At 38.3% G+C, this 22,281-nt stretch overlaps 1 protein-coding gene across 1 annotated transcript in view; it reads right to left on the reverse strand.

The window, feature by feature from the left end:
* Positions 1 to 1,047: 1,047 nt before the first annotated feature.
* Positions 1,048 to 22,281, reverse strand: part of LOC124153354 (phosphoinositide 3-kinase regulatory subunit 4) — a 59,114-nt gene continuing 37,880 nt past the window's right edge. The window contains exons 21-27 of the mRNA XM_046526465.1: positions 20,482 to 20,697; positions 19,381 to 19,478; positions 18,682 to 18,786; positions 10,202 to 10,327; positions 8,172 to 8,329; positions 4,837 to 5,015; positions 1,048 to 3,141 (exon numbers count right to left, since the gene is read on the reverse strand). Of these exons, the coding sequence (XP_046382421.1) occupies positions 2,796 to 3,141; positions 4,837 to 5,015; positions 8,172 to 8,329; positions 10,202 to 10,327; positions 18,682 to 18,786; positions 19,381 to 19,478; positions 20,482 to 20,697 (1,228 nt within the window). The 3' untranslated portion in view covers positions 1,048 to 2,795. The remainder of the gene's footprint in view (positions 3,142 to 4,836; positions 5,016 to 8,171; positions 8,330 to 10,201; positions 10,328 to 18,681; positions 18,787 to 19,380; positions 19,479 to 20,481; positions 20,698 to 22,281) is intronic.

Here is a 22,281-nt window from a genome sequence, read left to right on the forward strand (position 1 = left end):
CCAGGTCGACGCATGCGACAATCGTGTAATGCTGTGTTGCCATAAGCGGAAATCTTCTCTCGTTTTCAGGGCCGCAATGCGCGAGAATTAGTAACGTCACGCCGAAAGCTCGCTGTCACCCGGTTCAAACGCAGGGAGCGTAGTGTCCACAGCGTATGGCAGGTTCTCAAGGCTAGCGGTCTTCCAGTCATAGGGTTGAGGGTGTTGAATAAACGTTCAAATTTTTCGACACAATGGCCATCTAGATTTAGTTTCGAAAGTGGTCGCTGCAGCCAGTGGGAAGGCTAATTGGGTTGAAGGGGGACTAAGCAGTGACCGAGGGAGGGGAAACCAAGCCATTTGAGGAAAGTAAACAAGCTGATGAGAAGTGGTGTCATATTTCAGGAGGGGGAGAGAAAAGGCCTGCGCTGGGGAAAGATGTTTTTTTCTTCAGGCAACATTCGTTCCCACGCTTTTCTGACCCATGCGACCGCATGCGACGATGCTCGCCACAATGAATAGAAGTGCGCTAGCTACGAACGAAGATGAAAATTTCTGGGAAGGTATTATTATCAAGATTGAGAGATTTTTAAGGTTTTAAGACGAAATTCACGGCTATTTCCCGGTTTTTTCACGGTAGAGAAAATTCACGGCTAATTCACGGTTTTAAGGTTTTCACGGTTGAGTGGGAACCCTGTGGAAGTCAATCATACTGAGAGTAAAAGATTGAACACCAATGCAGCTTCCACTTAAATCTTTATTAGATACGACCATGGTTTCGTAGCGATGCTACATCATCCTATGATCCTGTTGCAGACGTATGATGTAGCATCGCTACGAAACCATGGTCGTATCTAATAAAGATTTAAGTGGAAGCTGCATTGGTGTTCAATCTTTTACTCTCGATAGGATAAAAAAAATGTCGCAAAATTTTTTTCTTTATAGCTTCGATCCTCAAAATAGGGGTGCGCCTCTTACACGTGTGCGCCTCTTACACAAGCTTATACGGTACTATGTCCGTTGAAAGGGAAAATAAAAATGATAAAAGTAATCATTCAGGCAAACACATTTCAAGTAAAAAATGTATGTATTAAGAAGTGCACTCTTCTCTGACTGAAAACACAAAAATAATGTAATCACACTATACACTGCATTACACTGTAATAGGAAAAATAAAGCAATGTCATGATGGAATGATACTTGTATCAGGGGAAACAATTCACAGCCAAAAGAGGTGTTTTTGGGTAACAGACATTGGTGCATTTGCAAGAGCACCAACTGATGCTTACTATTGAAACAAAATTAGATTCTTCTACATGACGGATTAGAAACACCAGCAGTGGACAGTACCCAACACAAAACATATAGCAGACGGGGAAACAAGCTAACATCACCAAAAATCAATTTTTTCAATACATATTACAAAAAAAAAGAATTTTGAAAGGAGTCTAGATAAGTACTCTACTTATTACTTTTGAAATTTTTATTCATTTTATGATTTATGCTCCACCATTTTTTTCTTCGTTTTTAAATATTGCAAAGATTGGTGTATTAATCCAAATAACATCAAAGCAGGATCATCCAAAAACAATATAATCCTAAATTTTATGTGATTAGTAAATAGCTTGGCCCTTCCAAAAAAAACTATGTATTCAACATGCCTAAAATAAATAAAAACTATACAGTATTCATTATAGAAAATTGGTCTGGAAATATCCTTTGAAGAAATAGTCATTCATATATGTAAAAATTATAGCATAACCTTAAGGAGAAGTGGACAAAGAATATTTGAAAATGAATTGACTAGAGAGGGACAATATATAACCAAGAACATGTATAACAAAGAATACTTCTCCACAGCCAAAAAATAAAGACATATTAAAACATTACAGTACTGAAAATAGCAGATACAAGTGAAACCATCTTCAGAACTGCAAACGCTATGGAAAAAAAATCCTAGGAAAGAGAGATAACTATGTACCAAAATAATGGACACTGGAGGGTAGCTTCCATAACAGAATGAAGAGACATAGAACCTAGGCCAAGAACAATGACAATACTCTGTGCAGCAATGTACTGAGAACAACTTACCACAAAATAAGTGAAAAATAAATTGTGGAATAATAAAACTGATAAAAGATTGCTCACTGAAATGAAAGGAGATATAAATGAGTTACACAATCCAAGAAATGGTTTGAAATAAAAAATCAGGGACTAATAGGAAACTTTGATCCAATGAGGCCAAACACATAGAACATCGGTAATAGGTATACTGATGATTGGGAGATCTGGCAACAGGAACTGTCATTAATCCCTCTAAATCCATAGTGTCAAACCAATGTTTACTCCATCTATTAGATGCGAACAGAGGGTAAGAGTAATACGATGATGGTATTCCAGTCAACATCAAGACCCAATATCACTAAATTTAATGATATCAAACAAACCAATTAGTCAACTCCACGTCACTAACTTCTCCTATTTTTCTAACAATAGCTTTATTTTTTGGTTGATAAAATTTTTCCTATATTATCTAGAGGAAACATTTTATGGCTGAAAATTTTTGATAGATACAGTCATATTAACGAGAAATGCAACGAAGTTCACTAACTCATTTAAACTTATAAACTTAGAAAACTAATAATGCAAGAGTCAACGGTCAAGAGTGCAACTTGAATGGATTGAAAATAATGAAATATTTACCCCCATTTTCATTCTATATGCAATATATGTATTCAATAAGTACATAAAAATAGGTTAAATTATAAACATGATAACCAACATGTTGATAAATACTGTACATATTACATTAACTTCTACTTCCACACTTTTATCACACCGTCGCGAGATCCAGTCAACAGGAAACACTGCGTAGCCTGACACAGGGCAACATCACTGATCCAGTCATGGTGGCCAGGAGGTGGTTGTTCTGGGCCTGGACGGGGACAGTCCTGCCCCGAGCCCATCCCTTGTCCACCTGCTGAACCGATACCTGGGTTGCCAGTTGACCCCACACTCAAGCTCGAGCTAGAACGTAGGGGTCCGGATCCAAGCAAGTTAGATGATGGACCCGGTTGATGATGATGACTAGAAAATTGCCTCATTGATTGCTGGTGCTGAGCTGCCTCCACAACAACATTTGTGCCATCAATTAGCCGCGACCTGAACACAAATAAAAAGGGAGACCACACCTTAAATCAAGATCACCAAACAAACAGTTTCCTATTACTGACAGAGAAAATTTTCTATCCAAGCATGTTTCTTTCTGGACCAAGGGTTATTTGATTACTTTTGTGTAAATATTTTAAATGTTTTGATTTAGGGATCCAAATATTTTTCATAAAATCACAAAAGAGAGAATAAAATTCCTCAAAAAACAAAAGGAATTGAAAATTGTTAATACCACTTCTTGTTTAATTTATCTTGCATCTATCTTGAGATAAATGTATCCTTAGCTTAACCCTTCAAATTTCAAGAGCTTTCGTTTTGATGTTTACTACCATCATTTATAACAATATTAGGAACCTCATTTCTTATTCCATACGAGTTGATAAATAATTTTCCTCCAAGAATTGCCTCGTCAGCCCCAACTTATAAGACAAAAAAAACTTAATTCCACTTGCGCACCCTTAATATAGTAAAACCCCTGCATAATGACCAAATATATAGGGATATTTCACAATTACTTCTACATAACGGAGTCATGGCCCTGGTTCCAGGCTCTTACCATGAAAACGCATATAAAAAACCTCTACAACAATGAAACATCCCTATAATGAAGTTCAAACATTGGCTCCAGTTAGAAACAATACCTCTCCATGGCAAAGTTTTTCACTGAGAAATGTTACTAAGAGTTTTTACATAATTCCACCTCTAAATTCCACATTATCCCATGATTTTCTTTTTACAATGAACATATAACCTAAAGCCTTGTTTTCTGACACTTGGTTCTCTTTCTGATAATCTATGCAGCTTACCAAATGCAGGAATGTCATTGCAGGCTAACAACACCTTCTTATTCATCAGTCATTCCTGCCAGCATAATTTATGAGAAATTTCTAATCTGAAGTGAGAAATGTCAGAAAATATTTAAATAATTTACTCCCTTTCATTGCCCAAGATTTTTGGGTGGCCCACTGAAGTTCAGGTTCAAATACTTGTTTCTCTGGATTCCAGGGGTTAACAGAAATGAAAGCAAACCAAACAAAACACCAATTCTCCCCGTATCTGAAGTATTACTGAAGTCTAAGACCACTGAGTATTCTAGGCATTTAAGGTCATTGACCGGAAGCAGGCACAGAAAAGCTGGAATTTGCATCACATGGAATTTTTTCAGGGGGAAGGGTACAGAAAGGTGGATTTTTAGGATTTTCCTTTGAATCATTTTCAATCCCCCACCTCCATGCAAAATTTCATCCCTCAAGCTGGAAGTGGCCACAAATTAGTATCTGTCAGTGAGTGAGTGAGTGACTCAGTCACACAAGTGGCTTTACATATTGTTGACATGCTTTGTTTCTTATAGTGATCAGACTTTCTCAAACATGTCCAATTAGGAGACCACTACAGCTGCTTTGTTAGTGACCCAGGTCTTTAATGTATACAAACTATCTGCTCATCCTACAACAATGCAACCTACAAAGCACCATTGATATATTTGTACTGAAAATTCAATTTTTATCAATAGTAACTGGCTCTAGCACAACTAAGAGAACATTTGTTTGAGTAGACAAGGAAGATTCCAAGAAATATAAACTGATATTACCCCAAAATACCTTCATTTGTTCTTCCCTATATTACATATATGCATATGGCCACATAATAATTAGTTGAGTCTACTTTGAACCATGACACACTTACTCATAAGAAACAGAGGATGCCACATGAGGAGGATCTGAAGCTGCAGGAATAGCGATACAAGAAGAGGAAGGCGACTCCAAATCCCAGTGCCTCAGACGCATGTCGGTCCCACCAGCCAGGAGGAAAGGTGCCCGGTCCAGCAATCCAACTGCCATCGTGCACACACTATGTGGAGACATCTGCAATGCAAATTCAAAACAATAGAAATCAAAAGCACACTCAACCGAATGGCAGACAAACTTTTCTCTAAAACAATGCCTTTCAAAATCTTCAAGCATGTTCTCCAAGCAAGACAATTCCATTCCAATACCCTGTGTCTGAGATTTTAAACATGAATAAAAACTACAGCAGCATGAATAAGTCAAAATGTAAGTTGTGTAGGACAAAATAACTCGACTCTATTTGAACATCCTATCAAAATTTGAGTCAATGAGAGAGATGGTTGATAATTGAACTGCACATTAAAAGGATATTTTTCCTGCGAATACATATGGCCGTTAATACCTTTGTATTTACTAACTCTGTCACAGTGCTTCTCCAAATAAAGTTTGTACTCTCTTTACAAAAATAATTTTTGAATAAAAATTTACAGTGATGACTACATATATTCGAGTACAGGTGACATAAGACTGAAAAGACTGAACCCGCAGTGATTTCATGAAAAATAACATGTCTTTCATTACTCCCGTAAATAATAGCTTCGCTAAAGAATAGGACCAAGTTAGCTAAAAATGAAGTGCAATTGTTATTCTAAAAATTATACTCCTCCTCAACACCAACTCTTGATTTTAAACTGTTCTCATATTCTGGTTCCTCCAACTGCATAAAATCAAGGTTTTACTGTATACATAATGCACGTCGCTGGTTACCCTTGTGTAATAACATCCATAAGAATCAATGATCCACGACTAGCTGAGCAGCCAGTTTCGTCCCTGGTGACATCACCTGTCTACATCGTCAAATAACGGCCTACAGAGATGCATGCATAAGTGTGTAAAGGCCATTCTACATGGTGAATGGTCATTCGAATTAAATTCATTCACCGTGACCACTTCACACTGTGAATGATTTTGGCAAATTTTCAGCGCAGAAGCAAAGCACACTGGTGCGACTATCAATCATGCATGTCTATTCTAACGATATTTCCAACCATTTCTGACCACATGATTTGTTCTGGAAGTTGCAGACGATGGAATGCTTCGTTTACATGAGCGCTAAAATATATTTTCTATTGCTTTGACTTTTGGTGGGGCATGATGCACTAAGTAATGAGAAGGATTAAAACTGTACGTAATGAATAGTGGAAAACCACTTTAAGAAATCACTGCTGTCGTGCATTCTGTGATCCTGTAACAAAGTAATAAACTGTTTTCACTGCAGTGCAACCATTGTTATACTTCAAGTTAGTGCGCTCTAGAATATGATCTGAAGGAAACTTACTCTTCAAATGGTTATCCAAAGTCTTGTCGCTTCCGATTCAGTAAATTATAAAGTAAGTGAAAAAATAATTTGGGGCACAACTGCAAGTTGTTTCTCGCTCAGAAAAATCCTACCTTATGGCGACAAGTCCCGTATTGATGCCGTCCTGTCCAGCACCAATAAAAAACACAATAAGCTTACAGCAAAGGCAAGGGTGAAGGCTGATCAACAAGGAGTTTTTATGTTTAGGGTCCCGTCGAGTGCACAGGCTCCAAAATGCAGTCAAACAAAGGTCATTCCTGTGCATGAGAAGAACGGTACCGGGAAGAGAAAAAAAGGAAGGGGCCTGCTCTATTTCCGAAGAAGTGCGCTTCGGCATCTTCATACTTTCTACTATGACATACTTCTAAGTTGGCTCAATGTTATCTCAATGCTTTTACTTCGTGATTCCCGCAAAATTATGAATGCTTGCAACGTACTGTTTAAACGCGTGTAAGAGGAGCATCTTTTTTTCCCTGAATTGAAACCAAAAATGGGGGTGCATCTCTTACACAAACTTCTTATCTTCCCCGGTCGCAAGTCCAAGGGGAACTGAGTGGCCTTGGTTTTCAGCATGAGTCAGTCATGTCAAACCCTAGGACAAAAACAAGCGGCAGGCAGGGGAGTTTCTCCCTTAGTGACATATTTTTTTAAATGCTCCTGTTTGCTTTTCTTACTTGTAAGCATCGTGCCGTCACGTCGGTACCTCAGAGGTGAACATGGAAAAGATCGCGAGGGGAGCTTAAAAAACTTAAATTCTGTCAGGTATGCATCGCATTCGATCTCTTTCTTTTTTGAACCTCGTGCGTGTCATACAATTATTGAAAGCTATCAAGATATCTTTGGGCTCAGCAGGTGACTCACCCAGCATTTGGCCTGCAGAGACTCGGAGAATGGAACCTGGTAGACCGAAAAAGGTCAGTTGCTGAGATGGGGCAGGGATGAAACACGTTTCCATTGTTCCCGTGTAACTTGATATTTTCCTTTGAGGCAAGTGATTTATGGTCCGTGGGATCTTGGATAGGAAAAAAAATGGCAGAGGCATTGGCTGATGGAGGGCCGAGTGTAGTTCCGTGTAATCTATGGCGTGGTTATTATCTTATGGCGCTGAGATTCTCCCAATTGTTCAATCTCTTGGGAAGGTTCATGCTATGTGCTTGTCATGTTTTGCCATAAAATTCTCCACGGCTTCAATTCTAATACAATATTCCTGAGAGCTTTAAAACAAAATTGTTTCTGAGTAGGGCAAGCATCGTAGAGCAACGGTGTTTAACGAAGAGAGGATCGGAACTCTTTCTACTCCGTCTTATGGGACATAGAATTCACGAAAGCATTGATTTAAAATTTCGGATTCAGATTCAATTTCTTTGACAATTTTTGATCCGGAGTATAAGGTGAAGGGCATTATCGGTGGATATTTGGTTCCGAGGAATCCGATCCGACCATTCCTAGTAAGCATCTAAAGGTTAAGACTACAAGTGAATACCTACTCATCTCCGAGTGCCATACATATCGTGTAAATTTAGCTGTAAAAATGCCACCTAAATTTTTAGTATTGAAAGAGGAAATTTTGATAACTGTCGGTAGCCCAGGCATACGTCAGCAACATTGCACGATAGGATTAAAGAAATGCCGCAAAAAATTTTTCTTTAGCTTCAATGCTCAAAGTAGGGGTGTGTCTCTTACACGCACTCAAGCAATGATAGAAGAACAATCATTTTAACCTATTGCTTACTATTTACATTCTGATCATGACCCATGTAGCCAAAAATGTGAGCAAAATACAAATACTTTACAAAATCTCAGGGATATCAAAATTACTGATTTATACCATGTTTTACATTACTAATTTACAAAGCTTAAAGTAAAAATCTAACCTGAGTATGAGAGAGAGGAGGAGATGAGCTGGCCCATAATACACCTCTCCTTGATTGCGTCTCCAGGTCCCATATAGAAATTTCATTGTGGCCTTGAACTGCAGATATCACCCACGACTGTTCCAGGGGGTGCCTGACAAGCCTGCGAACTCTGGCCCCTGCAAATATACACATCCACAATTATTCACAGGCTCAGGCACCAACTTGAAGAATTTCATGCAGACATTCACAAGACCAGACCTACACCTAACTTTCACGAGTTTTATCCTTGAGATTGGCATTACTTTAACTTTCCTAATCACCTTCACAAAATGAGTTATATTTTATTGCATAATTATACGAGGATGATATCAAAGATTCAAATGAACTGTAAAAACCCAGCCATCACAGCCCACAATGCATCTGTATGTGGAAAGATATGTGCCGCCTATCAATTTTCCCTTATGCCTTCCAATGCATTATCATTATCATTGCTGGACGCAAGCCTACGTCAATTTAAAATATCACATTCTGCTTCTGCAGTATTACCTCATATCCCAGCTGGCACACTTTCATATGGTTTCATAACATAAATAAACTTTAGGTGAGCATGTAAAAGATTGCATAAACAAATATCATTACCCATATAGAGTAGGATCAAAAAGTAGTAGGACTGAATTTCTGAAGTGCATACGGAGCAGTAGAGAGAGGGATTGTACCACCTGGGTGCGGTAGTATGGATCCTTCTGAAGAGTCAGATATTTTTTCCAGTCACCTGTGGCCGAGTGGAGAGTAAGCACGCTCATTTCTGTGATCCTCTGTTACGAAATGCGGTCCAGATCTAATATGGAGGAAAATCTCAAGCAGCGATATGCCATCATTTTCTGCATCAAAGTCTGGAAATCTGAACCTCAGACCCTCAGAATGATTAAGGAAGCCTTCAGGGAGGCTGCCATGAGCCACTCAATATTGTTTGAGTGACATAAGCTGTTCCAGGAGGGGATGGAGCTCGTTGAAGACGACCAGAGTGCAGGTCGCCACTCAACTTCAAGGAATGATGAAAATGTGGCCAAATTGAAGGCGTGGAATGCTTCCCGAGGAGTTTGTAACCCCTGGGCAGACGGTAAATGCCAGTTCTTACGTGGACGTGCTTGACAGGATGCACAAATGTGTCCTATGTGTGCAGCCAAAAATCGGCGATTGTTGAAAGTTTCACCACAATAATGCCACACCGGGAGGCACACAAATGCTGGTGAGGGAGTTTCTTGCCAAGCACAGGGTTACCGCATTGCCTCATCCTCCAACAGATCTGGCACCACCAGACTTCTTCCTCTTTCCTTGTCTCAAGCAAGACTTTCAGATAAACAGATAGAGCCCTGTAGATGATATACAAGGGGCCATGACAGCATCTCTGAAGGGGACCCCGGGAAGTGAGTTCCAGAAGGTACCCCTGATCTGAACCACTTCATACACATTGTGTCGAAGCACACGGGTGCTGTCTCTATGAATACCATGATTGTGAGCTTGGCCTGCTAGGAAAATTATATTAAAAGCAAAAATATCACAGTTTTTACTCGGCGGGTATAAGCAATGTAAATGCTTCTCCCAAAATGCTCTCTAGAAGTTTCATGATATAATTTTAAGGACCTATTTAATTAATTGAGGAGAGCATGTTTGAGGTGGTTAATCGATAAGTGCGAGAAGCAAGAAATAAATTCTGCAATACTTAGATACTCAGAGCTTACTTGCACAGACTATTCACTGAGTATTAATGATAAAGAAAGATTCACATGAAGTAAATTGCATAAGCAGTAAACCATTGGAAGGTAAAGAGAAAAAGATGGTTAAAAACCAAACATTTCCTGCATGGAAGTTCTGGGCATCAAGAACCTTGACTCTTGAATGCACAACATACAATAAAATATCGATAACGTCACAAAGAAGTTGATCATTTTAACCTCTACCAAATTTTTTCACTCGTTTTTCTTGATGTAGACTAAATGAAATGACTGTTCATCACTACAGCAGTAAAAAGTAAGAAACTTCCTCACTGTTTGGATGAACAATGGTTGAAATGGGTAGCTGAAACCTCAGGTCCCAACAGACATGGTATCCACTGCTAGTCCCAACAGTCAACCAGCTTTGATGAGAATCAACACACAATGATGTAATCACTCCTGCAAGAATTAAGAGAAATTACACCTAATTAGTAACATGAACCTGATGCAAGACCAATACACGTCATCCTACTCCTCAAGTTCCCATTATGAATTGTTATTCCAGCAATACAAGTTGCATGGAATAAGGAATAGCATGAAGACTATACCACTCAGCCTCTTTCAACTAGCGGCCAGTTAACAGCCCATTTTGATGAAACATGCATTTTCATCCTGTTCGGTAAAAAGAAGTTATAAATATCTACTCTCCATGTAGAGCCTGATAATGTTATATATTTTACATATTTTCCACATAGCTTCCTCTCTCTTTTAGTATCTACGTAAATGAACGAAGGAGGTTGTTTGGAATATTTTACTGTGAGGATTTTTGAATTAATCTGCTTCCTTGAAATTTTTTTATATTCAGCATTAGCAATATGCAAGTCCAGTACCTATCACTCTAATAGGTACCATATGCACAAAAAACTGTGGTTCTTACACGTTCCAAAATTTATTTTTTTACAATTCAAAAAATTAATTCTGAATGGAAAATGGTTCTTTATTACCCTCTAATGCGTAATACTACATCTATCCTTTTAACCACAGTTTGCAAAGTGATATTTGGCTGATATATTTCATATTAGTTTAAAAGTTTTTTTTAAATACAGTGGAAGCCCCTTATAACGACAGCTGTTGGGAACAGAGAGATCTGTCGCTATAGTGAGTTGTCGTTGTTACCGAATGCAATTGCATCGTCACAAAAAAATCACTCATCAGGCGTCACCACGGCTGTTTCTGCCGAGGCGAAAATTGCAGCATGATAGCCGTTTTAAATCATTATTTTGAACATTTAATTCACTAATGATCATATTCACTTGCAATCTATGATCAAATCATATGTAATTATGCAGGATGCTATATGCCGAGGCATTAAGAAGTCGATTTTAAAAGTCCCAGCTTCAGACTCACTCGTACTGAACTGTGCATTATGAGCTGTTATTATCCTTAACCCATGAACGGCTAGCGTGCCCATATGGGCACAGCTGCTGTGGTCTAAATAATTTCGTATAAATTCCGACCCAAACATAATAGAGCATGCTGTTTTCGCCAAAAATGATTACAATGTATCACTTTATTCGGTTCGTGTGCTTACGGCCAGCATTTATACCAGCAATAATAATAATAATAATAATAATAATAATCTTTATTTGCCGGAAAGACAATTATATGCAATACATAAATTGTATAAGGCACGTCAAAAACACAGGTTGGGTACAAATAAAAGGTATAAGGCACAAACAGCAAGGTGAGGTGAGCATATATAATATTACTGTGACAGGTACTCTGATATAGAGTAAAAGCAGCCTGAAAGTAAAAAGTCTTTCAGCTTGTTTTTAAATACCCCTTGACTCATGGGATCTTTTAGCTCCATAGGGAGCTTATTGTACAAAAGTAGACTCATAAATTGTTCACCACAGGCAGCACTTTTAGTCCGTACATAGGGGACATGCAAATCTTTGTGCTGCCTCGTATAATGAGTGTGAATGCTGGCGTTTGGGACAAAGTCTTGGAAGTTAGTCTTTACTTTGAGAAGTATGGTGAATATATAAAGACAGGGCACAGGTAATATTCGTAGATCTTTAAACAATGGCCGACAGGGTGTCCGATAGGGTTTGTTGGACAATAAGCGTACCACTCTTTTTTGAATTTTGAATATGGTAACGGCATGTGGAGATGAACCCCAATGCAGAATGCTGTACAGAACATGAGAGTGGAATTCACCATAATACAAGAGTAGCAGAACATCTAGTGACACAGTGGAGCGTATATACCTGATTAGATAACACAAAGAACTGAGCTTACGTGCCAATTCGCTGATATGCATTGCCCAGGAAAGATTAGAATCAATAGTCACACCCAAAAACTTTGTACTCTCAACTTGTGGTATACATGCATCGTTAAGGTCCACAGTGATCTGCCTATTATTTTTTCCAATATTTGTGAAGTAGATAAGTTGAGATTTACAAACATTAGGCTTCAAACAATTTTTAACACACCATTTATACAACTGCTGGGATACAGAGTTAGCAGAGGTACATAAGCTATTCACTTGAGATGAAGTAACCACAAAATTGGCATCATCAGCATATAACACTGGGGTGATATCAGAGGATCGAGAGACAAAGTTAGTGAGATCATTCACATATACTAAAAACAAGATAGGGCCAAGAACAGATCCTTGGGGGACACCTTGGGAAATAACTTTTGGTGGGGAAATAAATTTCACACTATTGGACACTACAGCAACAGTCTGTGATCTGTTGGCGAGGTATGATTCCAACCAGAGAAATGGAATACCTCTAATACCAAAATAGGATATCTTATTCATAAGAATTTTATGGTTGACACTATCAAAGGCCTTAGATAAGTCATAGAACAAGCCAAGTACTTCAGCTTTGTTGTCTAGAGCATTCAGAATTATATTGACTGCCTGAGAAATAGCTTGGGAAGTTGATCTTTTCTTTCGAAAACCATATTGATGGGGAGAAAGATAGTTATTTGATTCCAGGTAAGAGGTCAATCTGTTGTAGAAAATTTGCTCGAAAACCTTGCCAAGCTGATTGATAATTGAAATTGGTCTAAAGGAGTTAAATTGACTGTGAAAATTTCAATTTTTTTTCAAATTTCAATTTTCAAAAAATTTCAATTGACTGTGGCAGGATAGGTATTCTCACTCACTCTGTTCGAGGCGGCAAAAGAGGAAAAATGGCGAAGTGTCTTCAGTAAATGCGATTTTTCTCCTTTTTATTTTTTACACTCGGCTAAGTATTTAATCTTATCCTCATAATGAATGTTGTCAACTTCGGTTTCCTTTGCCAGCATTGTGATATCTTTCGTATGAAACAAGGAATTTGAATTTATTTTTGGGTGATCCCATATGGGCACGCTAGCCGGTAGCCGGGGGTGTCTTTTTTGGCTGGTGTCCTTCGCTACAAACGTCATTATTGGGTCTGTTATCAAATAATTTCGATGTAAAACGCTAAGTTGTCGTCAATCTTTCATTTTTTTCTTATGTCACTCGATTTTAACGACTTCAATATTTTTTTCTGTATTTTTTTGTAATATTTCCGTAATTTTTAGTACAAAAATACATTTTATACTATTCAACACTTTTATTCATGGTGCTTGCGTTATACTTTGCTCAACTATCTAGTATGAAGAATGATAGGGCTATTTTCTACCACTGGTATACATACCCAACAATCAAGTGCATGGTGGAAGGGTTAAGGATGAGAAAGCTAAAACATGATGAATCCATGATAAAATATTTTGGCAATCATGGCTGCAAACAGTTCATACGAGGTGAACCTATAAGTTACGGCTGTAAAATATAGTGCTTGAATGCTCCTCAAGATTACTTGGTGGACTTCAGCATATAGCAGGGACTGAGTGCTGAAGAAAAAAATAACTACCATATATTCGTAGGTAAATGCTCTTCGTATTTGCTTATCATGTTGGACAATTTACTTGAGCAAGCGATAAATCTTTTCCATTTATTTTGACAATAGGTTTACTAGCTTTCCTCTCATAAGTCAGTTAAAATCTCAAGGATGTGACGCTACTGGAACAGTTTTGAGAAAAAGGATACTCAAAGGTCGAAAAAACAGCTAGCTAAGCGGCCCCGCTGCTCCCATGCTTTCGCACGGGAGAAAAAAGGGAATATTGTTGTTGTTAGATAGAATGACTTTTCGGTAGTGACTGTTACGTCACCTTGCCAATGTGTACACCCACTCACAAAGGTCACGAGATTCCCGCGTGTTACCTCAAAAATGGTACAAGTTAGGCAGCCAGCAGTGGTCTCTAGCTACAATATTTAGATAGGCGGAACTGATCTCACGGATCAAAATATCAACAGGTACAGGAATGCTATCAGAGGAAAAAATGGTGATGGTCCACATGAAGCTATTTCCTTGATGCTGTCATTGTAAATGCCTGGATCAATATGGAAAATTCTGGTTCAAACATACCGCAGTAAACCTTTAGGCGAGAGATTGCACAAGTGTTTTTGTAACGAAAATGTACCTTTCCCAGACCTGGTGGTCGTATTTATTATTCCCTATCAAGTGCAACTAATCATAGAAAGTCTGATGATATACGGTATGATGGCAGGGATAACCAATTTGTCCCGTTTCATAGACGCCGATGTTCTTATGAAGAATATTCTTCCCACGCGCGCTCAGACTGTGCTAAGTGCCCAGGTCTTTGCCTTCAATGAAATTCTAACTATCATACTCGGCAATTGAAAACCCAATATATAGAATTCAAAAACTCTACCAGCAATATAGGACTAATTTTGTTAATAAACTCATCGATAACGTGTTTTTTATTCAATAACTGTTTTCAAATCCGTGTTATATGTTGTTAAGATCTTTGGACAGGCAAAAAAATGTTTAAACCGAAAAAAAAATAGTATAATGACTTGAAATTACTTCAAATTGCCAAATAAAAGAAGTATTATAGGTAAATGCGAAAATATATGGCGTATCACGCAGTAAAAATAAGAATTATGATGGTTCGAGGGATTCTTCTGCAGAATGCAGACCGGTGGCCGGAACGGCTAGCGTGCCCATATGGGCACACCCCCTCTAGCAAGAACGAATCAACAGAATTTTAAAACTAAGAGTTTATCTGAATCATTAGGAGGTAATTAATCAGTTTTTAACGGAAAAACAAAATAAAACTCCGAAAATAAACTCCGCTGTTTAAGGGTTAATTCTTGGATGCTCCAAATATACATGTCATAACTACCAGTTATGGCTATGCATCAGACTATTAAATGCTAAAACTTTGGACTCTGTTCAAAAATTCATACCTTCTATCTTTCCGAGTAGTAATGAAAATGATGGGAAGCTGCTGCAATTGGGTGACGAAAGGAGCGTGATAAAATTTTAGGGTTCCACATGAGCATTGTAATTCTATCTTTTTCAGGTTAACGGCGGAATGAAGGTGGAAGTAATCTTCTTATGCTTCAAGTCTGCCTGTATGAATGGTTTACTATCGTGTTTCAAAACAGCCCACTCAAATGCTATCGGAATCATGAAACCGAACAGCATTACTGCATCTAAAAGCATATTAGTCATATCAATTATCTTCGGTGGAAAGGGTGAAAAACTGTTTCAAATAAATAGAAGGACAAATGATAAATGAAGTCCACTCTTTGTCTGTCTGTTATCAATATTTATGTTTCGTAGAGATTCACGCAATCAGACGCAATTTCAGCGGACGTAGAGACCTCTAGCGGCAGTAGCGCACACTTTTTGATAGGAATGCTGACTGGAACTGAAGAACGCTCGTAGTGTTAGGCGGCAATAACACAATTTTAACGTTTCTTAGTTCTATTGGTGGGTGGGCTGGGCAATTGTCAATGAATAATTGTACTTTTTTATTCCTTCCACCAATCCTGGCATCAAACGCTCGTAATCACTGCGTGAAGATAGCAGCCGTCATCGAAGCATTTTTATTTGCTTCGTAAGTGCAAGGGAGAGTTTTAACTCCCTTAAAACATCGGGGATGAGCGGATTTCCCCACCACGAACGGTTTTAACTTATCTGAACCATCCATATTGGTGCATAAAAGAACAGTTACGCGGTCTTTACTTTTCTTCCCTCCTTTGCAGGGGTCCGTTCGAGTGGCGAGAGTTTTGTCCGGGAGAAGGTTAAAATATATGCCCGTCTCATCCGCGTTGTAAATATCGCAGGGGCTGTAATTGTCCAAATAGTCTTTAAGGACCGGAGCCCAGCCTTCCACAGCATTAACGTCAACACTTGATGATTCACCGGATAGTTTGTGAAGGGATATCCCCTTCCTATTTTTAAATTGTGCAAACCATCCATCCGAGCACTTAAAATTGTCTTCACCAAGCCTTTCACACAAATACTCAGCTTTAGCCTTTATCGTTGGGCCGGTGATAGGAATCCCTGCGGCTCTTTGCTGGCAAAACCACGAGAAAAGAGCAGTTTCTAGCTGCGGATGCTCTCCGGGCCGCAGGTGTTTTTGAGTGCTTGGACGCCCTTCTTTAAGCACTGCCGAATGAATTTGTTCTTTTTTCTTTAAAATAGTGAACAATGTCGATGTATTAATTCCAAATCGCCTCGCTATTTCACTCTTTGAACACTCTCCACTTTCACAATCTGCAATAATTCTCATTTTGGTTTTTAAATCCAAGGACTTGCGTTTACCAGCCATGGTGCTAGCAGACGGGCGGAATAATTTTTAACCTCACTGCGGAGGCGCGGGAGGGAGATGACAAAAGAGCAATGAAATTCGTACTCGAGGAATTTATAAAGGAAAGAAGAATAGGAGAATACGGAACATGTAGACGTCGACGTTGGCGGAAAAAATGCCATTTTAAAAGCATTGAATTCCAGAGATGTGGCACGTGGTCAAAAAGTCAACCTGTCGTAATTACGAATGGCGCAAGAGAGGAATCGAGCCATTATCGCTAATACGAATTTATTTTACATTGAAATCATAGGGTTTAAAATGGTTCCTTGGGTAGCTGTCGCTAATTCGAGCTTGTCGCTATATCCCGTACTCGTTATAAGGGGCTTCCACTGTACCTAAGCACGGTAAAAATGTAGATACTGACGTAATATTCGACCAATATGTAATTGAAACAATTTTGGTATTAAATTCTCCCCAAGAAGTAAAACATTAACTTTATCTCAAAATGAGAAGTTACTCCAGGCCAGTGCTCTCGGTAATTTATTATTAGTTTTTTGTCCCTTCAGATTTTCTCTCTATTTTTATAATTATGCACATATGTGCTTCTTCATAAAATATTAAAATATTTTTTCTATTGTAAGGTCAATCCATATGACTTTTAACATTTATCCATTTTGTTCTTTTCTCTCTCATGTTTGGAGTTAGAGAAATGAGGTTTGGTGCGGTTAATGTGGATCCTCTGTCTCCATGTTTTTGCTATAGTTTAGGAACTTTGTCAGTAGATGGAGCACAGGAAAATGCAAAGGAAAACGCAGTTTTTTACATGGGGAGAGACAACGTATTGTGTAACCTGCAACCTACTAGTACTTGCTTGCATTGTGGGAAGCCTAATCATCAGGAAACATGCTCCCCTGCAAGGTCTTCCCACAACTGTTACTCTCCCCTTGTACGTGTGTGTGTGCACAGTAACGTCTGTTAGCCTTGTGGGGATCACACTCAGCCAGGGCCCAAGTCCTAGACTCGAGGATCCTTTCATTCATCCCGCATCATCCGTTTATCGTAACTTTTTTCGTTAACGTTTTTAACGTTTTTCTTAGTCCTTTTACCTTTATAGCACACCAGGAAGATTCTACAAGCAAAGCAGGCAGCAGGTTTTCCAGTAAAACATTTAGAAGAGTTCACGTTTTGAGGTTTATTAATGAGCAATAGGGTGGTTTCCTATTATTTTTTTATTGCCTACATCGAAAGATTATTACTCCTGGAGTATGCATTTAACGCTCTTAGATTTTCGAATGATGATACCTATTTTTCGCGATTTAACGAAAAGTGAATAATTTCAAGTGCGCAAAAACACAACAGCTAAGTAGGAATGCTGGGAAAACCCTGTGTGACATATTTCTAGTCCAGCTGTCGCCTTGTGAGGTGACCTTGAGGCGCAGCTTTGAGTGCTGATATGACGCTGGCTACCAGCAGGTAGCAGAGTACCCAGGTAGCAGGTAGCGCTTGACTTAAATATGGATTATTAATACCCTATCAAATGAAGGAAACTTTCCGAACTTAGGTAATTTTAATGAGTGATTATTAAGAGATGTTTCCCTGAGCTCTGTGCCTCATGCATGCATTGGTAATCTCAGAAGATGTAAAACTCCTATTTACTCGTATAGAAACTAGGTCCCTGTGACGCCAAGTGGAGTGGAATCGCATGGGTGCCAATATGGCCTTTTTCAAATGAGGTTAAAATTGACCATAGCCATTTGTCTAAACTGGGATTTCTAAAACCAAATAATTTGTATATTATGAATACGCTAATGATGGGTAACGAATCGCAATCAATGAATTTCGTTTTCTTTGATGAAGGAAACTACCCTATTATGTACAGTGATCGCAACATCATTTCAAGAAAATTTTGGGAAAAATTAATGACAAAAACTTCATTTCTCTCTAAATATTGATAATTTGAATACATAGTTGTATGCAGTATTCAAGGAAATACATATGTAATAGAGTACCCCATGCATACATTGAATCACCAATCAATTCCTTTCACTCCTGTTTTTTAAATAATTACGGGAAGACAGAAAGAAATTAGCATTGTTCCATAAATATAATGACTAAAAAAGATGTACTAACAATCTCATAGCAATACATACCCAGTCTAAGATCATTTTCCAGCTTCCATGCATTTCCTGGACTGCGAAGATCCCAGCCAACAATCGATCCATACAGGGTAGCATACGTCAAAACTGACTGAGATCCTAAGATAATTAAGATAATTGTTTGTCAACTTTGAGAGGGTAATAGATTATTAGCAAATTACAGAAAATTCACAGTAAACAATGTAAAACATGAATCAAAGGCAAAATAAGAAGAATCCCTCAGGCGTAAATAACAATAGAAATAAACTGAACAAGATTTGAATTCTTCTCCAGCTTCAAACTAAGGCAAATATTGGAGCACTAAAATGTCAGAATATTTAACCCTCTTCATAAAGAAATGCCTCATTTTATAAGGATCCACATAGTCATAACTTCCTCAGGAAAACTGACACCACCTGAAATTGTTTCTTTAACTATTATTTAACTATTTAGTATTAGCTGAGATTCAGCTGAGATCAGAAATACATATTAGTTATTGATAATGTGCTAATATGTATTTCTGCTGACCAAATTTGCACTAAATGTAGACACTTGAATTTATTTCCCATTTAAAGTAAATCTAGAGAATGAATATCATTAATTTTTGCGATTAATTGAAAAGTGAAAATTTGCAAGTGTGCGAAAATGCCGATCAACATGCCAAAAAAGAATAATACATATTACACTGAAGAAAAGCATATGGAGCACCCATACCGCATTCAAAGTGGCTTATATCCACAGCACATCCTTCCTCTTGTGTATCAAGCTGCCGAGATTGAAGAACTGCCATTTTGTTGCTATTGGCTTCGATCCTGGAATACAACAAAAGCCAGGTACAAAATAAAAATTAAATTGTAAGCATTAATAGAACGTAAAGAGTCAATGCCTTTTTCTCCTCAAGAGTGTCACACATCCCTTTTATTACAAAGATATTATACCATTCATCAGCAATAACTTATGGCAAATGGATCACCCAAATACTGCCAGATCAACCACTGAAAATGTTCCTGCAAGAAATGTTTTTCTAAAGGCACCAACGGCTGTTTTATGTCCAGATAAAGCTCATATTTGAAGAAGTCCCTAACTATTCTTCTCAAAGAAATCATTTCAATGCAGTAGCCTTTAGCATACCACATTAAATGTAGCAGATTTATATTTCCAGTTTTTAGAACCACAGTGCTCACACACAATTTCATAGACACTTCAGATTTTAAAAAGCTCATTGGGCTTATGAAAAACAATGAACCTCAATATACACAGGATTCTAAAGTACTTCTTATTATTCACACTACAATATATTCTTGAGTGACTAGTGGTGTTCACACAAAGCCTTCCATTACTTTCACATCAAAATTATTGGAAAAAATGAGGGTATGTGCAGTACATAATCTTAAAAAATTGGACATTTAAATCAAAACAAAAATCAAATAATAAATAAATAGAAATTATTTAAAAGCCCTTAACACATTTTGACCATTCATTAAGCTTTATGTTTTCTGAGATGAGAAAAGAATAGCTCAAACAAGGCTTCATTCCTAGAATAGGACATTTATAAAATCAAATGCACAACACACGCAATTTTGACTTGAAAACAATCTGGCATGCTTTTTTTTTAAATAGTTACATCATCTTTTCATCCATGGAGTATCTTGAAATCAGGGTTAACATATTAAATTATAAGAAAGCTTATGAATTAAATAACAAAGAATTTTCCTCAACCCCTTGCATAAGCTATAACATCTAGGTACTCATTGATACCCATAGTGCATTATTCAACAGTTGACTCTATGACAGGATGCAGGCTCGTGTACTTACCTGAGAACAAATATTCCCCCGCTATGAGATGCAGAGGCTAGTGACTGGTGATTATCACATGTGGTCAATCCAACAAGAGGGCCACCTTGACGGTTGTACACCTGTCGTGAGCGGTTGGCAATGTTGCGGCCTTCCATCTTCCCACAATCCCATATCCGAATGCATCCGTCCGATGAGCAACTTGCGAAGAGAGGGGTATCTGGTACAGCGACAAGCCTTTAAAAAAAATACTTTACTGAGCTAGGGAAAAATTTCATCATCCTCTCCTTCAATATTCTCTCATCGACTACTCACGAAACAATTTCCATGCATGAATACATGGCTGAATAACTACATACAGTGAAACCTCATTAAAGCGAGTACGGGCTATTGCGAGAACCCCACCATAACGAGAGATAGCCGAGGCACCTTCAATGGACCCTATAATAAGCATGTAAAAAAATTCATTTTTACAAGGCCCTTTTGGTGTTGGCACTCGCCATAGCGAGAGTTTCCATCACTGGAAAACCTACACCAAGAGTCCCTAATCTCTCTAATTTCTTGCAATCTGTTAGAAATGTAGTTAACATGGAATGCTCAGTCTCAAATTCATGTAGTAAACTGTCGTTCGATAAATAAGTAGTTCATTTTGGTGAAAATATTGTGGCATTAATATTCCCGAATGCTTGATCTTCTTTTGTTCCTCAGGCAGCAAAGCAGTCGTCAGCATACCTGCGCATCCGTGAGTTGCGTGAACATAAAGCATTTGATGGCAAACACCATGGCCAAAAAACACCAAACACATTAAAGCAAGAAAATAATAGAGTAATATGAGAGTGGCGTAATTAATTTATCTTCCTATTTGCTCTTCGCAATTAAAAAAAAAACAAAAGCACCCAAGGAATGCAGACCATGAAGAGTTAGTAGGAGTTTTGTTTGGGTGGTTTTGTCCACTTCAATCTGCGGAAACTTCTGAGAAAGGGGTTATGCTTAAGTTTAAAGCAGAGTATTTTAGGGATAGATTGCAAATTGAGAACTTCAAGAGTTCGGGAGGTTGGTTATATTAATTCAAAGCACCAAAGCGTTATCTCCCGTGATAATTACTGGTGATGCCTGCGGTGTAAACCCAAAGTCATGGAAGAAAGGACCCCGATCCTTAGTATCTTAAGAAGTATTCCCCACGTGATATAACGTAGATGAAACGGAACTCTTTTACAACCTACTCCCCGACAAAACCCTCGCAGTACAAGGTATTTCTTGCAATGATGCTTCTAGAGGTAGGTAGTGTGACTTAGCGATGGTGTAGGATATACGATACATTGATACTCAGCGTGAATTGTCCGGATGGACGTATTTATTCTCTGTTGCGGTTACAAGTAATAGTCACGATCACAATGATCACAATGTACTATTGACAAGAGTAACTATTCGCATCAGTGGTCGGAGTCGTACTGGTGCTCTCTTTCATCACCCGAGCGGCCAAGTATCCCCTGATGGCCGCTGGAAGAACTCACAGAACAACTGATTCTCATTTGGCACCATGTCGTATGCATTCGGCACCACCGCAGGTGGCATATGTGAAAAGCTGATGCTGCACTTTTAGTTTATTTAATTAAAAAAATTCTGCATTCCTTTTTCATGTTTCTCAGTCATTATTGAGAATGCTAAATTAATAAATTCATACTCGTAAGATTTTTTGGCCTTAGGGTCCATCAGATGCGTATGCCTTTCCATTTCTTACACACCATAAACAACCCACAAAAAGCATCATAAATCACATGTATTCAAATCAAAAGTGAACACAATGATGGAATGACTCCC

Source organism: Ischnura elegans, chromosome 2 (assembly GCF_921293095.1).
Source record: "Ischnura elegans chromosome 2, ioIscEleg1.1, whole genome shotgun sequence".
NCBI lineage: Eukaryota > Metazoa > Arthropoda > Insecta > Odonata > Coenagrionidae > Ischnura > Ischnura elegans.